The following is a 7,541-nucleotide window of genomic DNA, read 5'->3' on the forward strand; positions in this document are numbered from 1 at the left end:
AGGTGGGAAGCAACAGGAGCACCTGCCAGCTGGGCACTCACAGCAGTCGTGCGAGCGATTTTGCTCCAGCTGCTGCAGCAAATACCCACCCAGCAGCCACTGTGCTCCTATCATTTCCCTTCTTGGGAAGTGATGGGAGCATGGTGCCTGGTGCCTTGGTACTCACAGTGGTGGCTGGAGTGATGTGCTCCTGAAAGTGATGTCACTATATTGCACAGCACCACATGACATCACACTGTTGCTGCTCGGCCCCCAGGTATGCCTCTGCATACACTGCATGTAAAAACATTTTCTATTTCATAATACTAGAACTTATCCAATGTAATTGATTGGCAGGAGTGGGCAAAAGGAGGTGGTACTTCACATTAGTCTGTGGAAATCATTGCAACAAAATGGCCGCTAGTTTGGGATGGCTTTAAAAGGAGGTTGAACAAATTCAGGGAGAACAATTCTATCCATGGCCGCTAGTCAGCATGACTGTTTGCTACCTCTGGGATCAGCAGTAGTGTGCCTGTGAATACCGGTTGCCGGGGTGCAATAGCAAATGAGAAGTCTATCTTTCCTGCTTGTGAGCTTCCAGAGGCATCTGGTGGTCCACTCTGGGAAACAGGATGCTGGACTAGATGGGACTCTGGCCAGCAGGGGTTTTCTTATGTTGCACTTTGGTCCATTAACAAGTAGATCACTCCGTTCTCGGTTCCCTCAGCATGGTGTCTCTCTCCTCCAACGGGTCTGCTCAAAGATTCCACTGGTTTAAATAGTGGAAGCATATAGCTAGCATACATGCTAGCATCAGCAGTGCATACATTTATGCACTGCTGAAACAGACGCCTGCGTTGGCTCGGTCATGTTGTGAGAATGGATGATGGCCGGATCCCAAAGGATCTCCTCTATGGAGAACTCATGCAAGGAAAGCGCCGTACAGGTGGACCACAGCTGCGATACAAGGACATCTGCAAGAGGGATCTGAAGGCCTTAGGAGTGGACCTCAACAGGTGGGAAACCTTGGCCTCTGAGCGGGCCGCTTGGAGGCAGGCTGTGCAGCATGGCCTTTCCTAGTTTGAAGAGACACTTGGCCAACAGACTGAGGCAGAGAGGCAAAGAAGGAAGGCCCATAGGCAGGGAGACAGACCAGGGACACACTACACTTGCTCCCAGTGTGGAAGGGATTGTCACTCCCGAATCGGCCTTTTCAGCCACACTAGACGTTGTGCCAGAACCACCATCCAGAGCGCGATACCATAGTCTTCCGAGACTGAAGGTTGCCAACACACATAGCTAACAACTTGCTAGCTACAGGTGCGCAAAGGCAAGAATGGAAAAACACAGTGGAATTGTACATGGGCGCATCCAGCAATCTCTCTGCCTATAGCTCTAATAGTCAGCAATAACAGGCAGAGATGTGTATATGTAGGAGCAGATGGACATAGGCTGTGGTGCCCACATGAAAGTAAGCTTACATTTGCTTGGGTAAGATGCCAGGTCTTGGAGGGATAATGGAGGAGGAATGCTCAGCGGATTCCTGTGCTCATCCCCTAACTCTTGCACACTGTAGTGAAACTAAACATTTTGGACCAAGTAGCTGGAAAAGATTTTGGTCTCTACAGCAGTCAATTATCTCAAAGTGCACAACCCCTACAGTGGCTTTAATCTTTGCTTACCTGATCCGAGGGGTTAACCAACCATTGATAGGAGGAGTTGAATATTGGGAATGAGCCTCTAGATACTGAAGGGCTCTAGACTTGCTGACATTTCACCTTTGGATAAGTGATCATTGAAGCAACAGCACTGCCACAAATTCAAGTATGCAAAAGGGGGGAAAAGTGGTTGTATTCAGAATTTATGAGAAGAAGCAGTGGCCTGAGAGAGGACTCATACATTGCTGTCCAAAGTCACTTGATTATTCAAGGGCTGGTATATTGGGTTTCTGTAGCAGACGTGGAATGTAAGTATTCAGGCAGATGGGTCTGTGAAAGCAGCCCAATCGAGGCACATGTGCAGGTGCAGAAACATCAGTGTAATGCTGGTGTTCTTGTAGGAATTTTAGCATGTAGCCATGAAATTTACACAGTGCTTTGGAGGGGTGTGTGTGGTGTTGTGATGCTGACCCAAACATAAGGTGACCTGAAACAGGTTGCATTAAAAGGGTGATTGGCTGGAAAGATAAGAAGCTGCTATGTGGAATGCAAAGTGCTGCACTGCACAGGGAAGGCACTTTTCAGATGCTGGGTCCAGCCCAGGAGGGTCTGGTGCCTGCTGGTCTAGGGCAACATTTGCTTGGATCTTGAGCAACTCTCATGTAACTGGCTCTAGAAGAGCACCAGGCAATTTCATTCCACCAGCTTCAAGAGGTTTTCTTTTTATACTAATCGAAGTAATAATTCCTCTGTCCAAGTATGAGAGGGATCAACCCATCATTCTGCTTCACATCCCTCATGGACTGATCCTTTCTCAATTACAGCTTCTGTATTTAAAGTGCTATATATTAAGTGCAGTATATTAAGCAGTGATTTAAACTTGTGCGTACTGTTCACAACTGATGCAAAGTGTACATATTTTATATTTGGCTGTGTGTACTACAGTACATAGAAGAATGCCCCCTGCAGTGAATTGTGTCTGCACAAAGACAGACCAACTAAGGACAGGAGAGGAGGCATTTAAAGGGAAAGCCCTTTCTTTCCAGTCCCTGCACTGTATTATTGCCCTATTGCTAAACTGTCTTCTCCCTAGAAGAGAGTGGGCTTGAAATAACACACAATGTTTATGTTCCAGGATTTATGAATGTGTAGGATAGGCTTTGGTAGGATAGCATAGGCACTATGAACAGGGCCTGCTTTTTGCTGTAATATGAAGTGTTGTGGCTCTAGTCTTGAACCTCAGGTGATCAAGCTAAAAGCAGCATAAAAGCTCAGCCGTGCATGCATGCATGCTTGATTTGCACATACATTTGTTGCAACCCCTCTCTTTTGACCATCCATACAGAAAGCAGAAGCATCCTGCTGGTATGTTAGTGGGGTTCACAGATGATCATGAGGGGAAGAAATCTGATAGGCTGCATTCCAGCTGGCTTCTGTTTATCTGTTCTGTCAGAAAACAGGTGAGCACAGGATCCTACAGAAAAAAGCTTGAACGCAGCAGTCAGATGTAAAGAGACTGTGGTTTAAGAAGGCATGGGGTATGGCTCCACAGGAGGTTTGCAAGAGCGGCTGGCTAAGGCTGTGACCTTATACCCTTTTCTTTAGTCCCTTCATTAGTACCCCTAATGTGAAAAGTTTCAGACAGACAGGAAAACAATAGAACTGTGGTTGTCACACATTTAGCACCAGGACCCACTTTTCAGAATGAGAATCTGTCAGGACCCACCAGATGTGATGTCATGACCAGAAGTGACATCATCAGGTAGGAACATTTTTAACAATCCTAGGGTGCAGTCCTACCCACACTTACCCAGGAGTAAGTCCCATTGACTATCATTGTTAAAAAAAATATGCATAGTAGCTTGTTAAAAGTACTATAATGTTTCTATACTATAATGTTAAAAGGTCTGTAATGTTTCCCCAAATGCAGTCATATACCATGGTAGCATCAAGTCTAATATATTGAATTGAAAGGGGACCCACCTGAAATTAGCTCGTGACCCACCTTTGAGAAACACAGTTTGAGAAACACTGCAATAGAGGACTAAACTCAGGAATCAGCTTGGTGGATGAGTAGGGAACAATTGAAACATACAAGATTATCAGCCCAATCTTACCCTGCACTGATGCACAGGTTTCAGGGCTACTGATGCAGCTTCCTCTGTATTCTGCAGTCTGGTGGGAGAAGTAAAGAAAAGGGCTTTGCTGTGTGCTGCCTGGTCCCCTGTGGGTCTACTCAGATCTATGCCAGCTGTTAGGTAGAAGGCAGCATGTTTAGCCTGTGCTGGAAATAGGGATCAGCGCCCACCAGTGCAACCAAGATCCATCCTGTCCCCACCCCATTCCCTTCCCAGTCCAGTTTCTGCCCTGATCCATCCCCACTGCCAGCAAAACCAAGGTAGTGGCCAGTCTGCAGGCACTGTCAGTGGTGCACAGATTTACATGCCCTGCACCAGTAGCAATGCTCCACAGACCAGTGGAGAAGTTGCTGTGAAAGCATATCGTGTGGATGGGATTAGGTCACAATTGGTTGAGAATGCTTTTGTAATACCAAGATGCTCCAGGTAGGTTAGGCAGCAAGATGGTGAATGACTTAGGTTCTCTCTGTCTGCTTCATGGCTGGGTAAGGATTGGATCTCCAGAGATTAGGAGACATTTCAGTCACTACACACCATACTAGCTCCTGGGCAGTAAGGGTGTTACACTTTACTGCCTGGAAGTGCATTCTTACTTTTTCCACCAATCACAGGCACTTTCGGGTGGGGCAGGTAGTTAGTCTACAGAACCCTAAATTTTTTAACAGGAGCACATTTTAAAATGCATCAAGTTCATATTGTTTAACAATTCAGCAGTTAGTTCAAGTTCTCATGCAAAAATTGGAACTAACTGCTGATCAGAAATGAGGGCTGTTTTCACAGCCACAGAGGACAGCAGAGGCGGCTGCAAGCCTCCATGAGCCTGCAGGAGGCCAGCTCTGCCCCTTGGGTAACAAACAGGCCCCTTGATACCGACAGAGCTGGAATTGCTACAGTGCCGTTACTGCCTCCCTCCCCCTCCATGCAAACACTTACCTGGTTCCAAACTCCCCTGCAGGGATTTGGGAACCACTGATCTAGGTAGCAATTTCCTAGTGTTAAAGAGAATGCTGAGGGCAGGGGAAGGCCTGTGCCCCAGGGTGTTTCCTACTCACCCACAAATGCCTTTCCAAAACTCCTGTCCATTGGAGAATAGGCATTCTAGGACTTTCCTATTCAACAAGGCCAACTCTTTTGTGTTACAGATACTAAAGCGACCTGTGAAGTCTCCATGCAGGTGACCAGCCATGCAATGTTCCTGGAAGGCTGTCCTCCTACTTGCTTTGGCCTCCATTGCTATCCAGTACACAGTCATCCGCACCTTTACCACCAAGACCTTTCATCGCTGTCCTGTACCTAACCCTGTGAACTGTAGCCTGAACCAAGAGCTTGAATCGGCTGATAGATTGTGCGATGAAAGCCCAACCTTTGCTTACAACCTCTCCAAGAAGACACATGTCCTGATCTTGGCTACAACCAGGAGTGGCTCCTCTTTTGTTGGGCAGCTCTTTAACCAGCACTTTGATGTCTTCTATTTATTTGAGCCTCTGTACCATGTCCAGTACACCCTGATTCCAAAGCTGACGCATACCAAGGGGTCGACGGATCGGCGGATCTTGCTGGGGGCTGGGCGAGACTTGCTGAGGAGCCTCTATGACTGTGATCTTTGCTTCTTGGAGAATTACATCAAACCTCAGCCAGTGAACCACACAACAGACAGACTCTTCCGGAGGGGGGCCAGCAAAGCTCTGTGCTCTGCACCGGTGTGTGAGACGCTGTTACCCATTGACATTCCCCTGGAGGAAGGTGACTGTGTGAAAAAATGTGGTGCCTTGAACCTGACACTGGCCACTGAATCATGCAAAGATCATGGGCATGTTGCTATCAAGACAGTGCGGGTGCCAGAGGTCAATGACCTCCGGGCCTTAGTGGAGGACCCCAGGCTCAACCTGAAAATCATACAGCTAGTGAGGGACCCCAGAGGCATCCTGGCTTCCAGGAGTGAGACATTCCGAGACACCTACAGGCTTTGGCGGATCTGGGATGGCACAGGTAGGAAACCTTATAACCTGGATGTGACACAGCTCACCACTGTCTGTGAGGACTTCTTGAATTCTGTTTCCACTGGACTAAACCGGCCATCTTGGCTTAAGGGCAAATACATGCTGGTGAGGTACGAAGACCTGGCCAGGAATCCCTTGAAAAGGACTGAGGAGATGTACGAATTCCTGGGTATCCCAATGGATGGCAATGTGGAGCGATGGATACAGAACAACACCCGAGGGGACAGATCTGCAGCCAAGCACAAGTATGGGACTGTTCGAAACTCAGCAGCAACGGCTGAGAAATGGCGGTTCCGTCTCTCTTATGAAATTGTGGCGTTCACACAGAATGCCTGCCAACAGGTGTTGTTACAACTGGGTTACAAACTGGTGACATCTGAGGAGGAGTTAAAGAATCTCTCCATCAGCCTGGTGGAAGAGAAGGACTTTTTGCCCTTCTGGTAACACAGACATTAGGGGGCTTGTATTTTGATGCCAATATGGGCCAATTCTAGCTGTTGCCTTACTTTCCCCTCTCCCCTTCTATTCTCTGAAATTTGCACTAATTCTTGAACGGGAGTCTCAGCGTTAACACGAAGAAGGTGTCCCCTGGCAGATCATAGTATGGAATAAGAATATTTTGACTCTTGATGAGCAAGAGCTAGAAAATAAACTGTGGACGGGTAGCAATGTTTACAAATCACACATACACAAACACAAAACTATGTATAAAAAGTTTTTTTTAAAAAAAAGTGATCCTCAATCTTTCTACACTGAAGGGCACCTGAGGGACTGTACTTTTTGCACTGTTTACTTTTACAATGTAAGAGGTAACTATAAATATATATATAAATATATGTCTAATTTATGAATAGTGTTGTCACCTCCCGCCTAACTCCTGATTATGAGCAGGTTTTACTGTTAGCTGAATGTGGAATAATCTCCTTGTTTTTAATCTTGTTTTTTGATATGTCTGAGTCATGTTATCAGGCTGGTCGCTGATCCATGGTTTGTTTAGTAACACCTATGACATTTCTTTGTGCCAAAAAAAGTGGTTTGCTGAACAGCAACAACAAAACCTTAATGCTTTATCTCTGTGTTTTCTTCAAATAAAGAAATCAATAAAATCAGTTATTCCTGGAGGGTGGAATTCACCAGATCAGACTCAATGAATTATCAGATTATAATTTCTGCCATGCAGAACGAATGAGAACACCCTTATGTGCTCTAGCTGAGCACCCCAGGATGTCGTGCACCTTTAAGGCTACTATCCTATATGCACTTACCTGAGTGTTAGTCCCATTGAACTCAATGGAACATACTTCTGAGTAGACATGCATAGGATTGTGCTGCTAAGTGATCCAAAGATGGATGGTATGAAGAATCTATTTATATCCTGTTTTTCTCCCCAGGGGCACCCAAAGTGGCTTACAAACATAAAATCCACACTGAAAACATCCAAGTTATGTAAAAACATTAAAATAGCCTTAAATAGTTAAAAACAACTTTAAAATCATAATAAAACACAGACAGCAAAATTAAGTAAAGGGCAAAGCTTGTAAAAATTTAAAACGGCATGGGCCTGGAAGACCCATATTTAAAAACAACAACCCAAAAAAAACCCCACATACTCAGGCTTCTCTAAAAAGAAATGACTTTAGGCCCTGCTGGAAAACCTTTAAGGAGGGAGAAGCTAATAAATTGAGGGAGGGAATTCCACAAAGTTGGTGTTACTGTGAGAAGACCCTACTCCTTGCTGCTGACCCTTCCACCTCTATCGGCAACGG

At 45.9% G+C, this 7,541-nt stretch overlaps 1 protein-coding gene across 1 annotated transcript; it reads left to right on the top strand.

Moving 5' to 3' along the window:
• Window positions 1-4,959: 4,959 nt before the first annotated feature.
• Window positions 4,960-6,219, top strand: CHST1 (carbohydrate sulfotransferase 1). Its single transcript, XM_066611316.1, has one exon. The coding sequence runs from the start codon at window positions 4,960-4,962 to the stop codon at window positions 6,217-6,219; it is 1,260 nt and encodes a 419-aa protein (XP_066467413.1).
• The last annotated feature ends 1,322 nt before the right edge of the window (window positions 6,220-7,541 follow it).

This window comes from Tiliqua scincoides, chromosome 1 (genome assembly GCF_035046505.1).
Source record: "Tiliqua scincoides isolate rTilSci1 chromosome 1, rTilSci1.hap2, whole genome shotgun sequence".
In the NCBI taxonomy this organism is placed as follows: Eukaryota; Metazoa; Chordata; class Lepidosauria; order Squamata; family Scincidae; genus Tiliqua; species Tiliqua scincoides.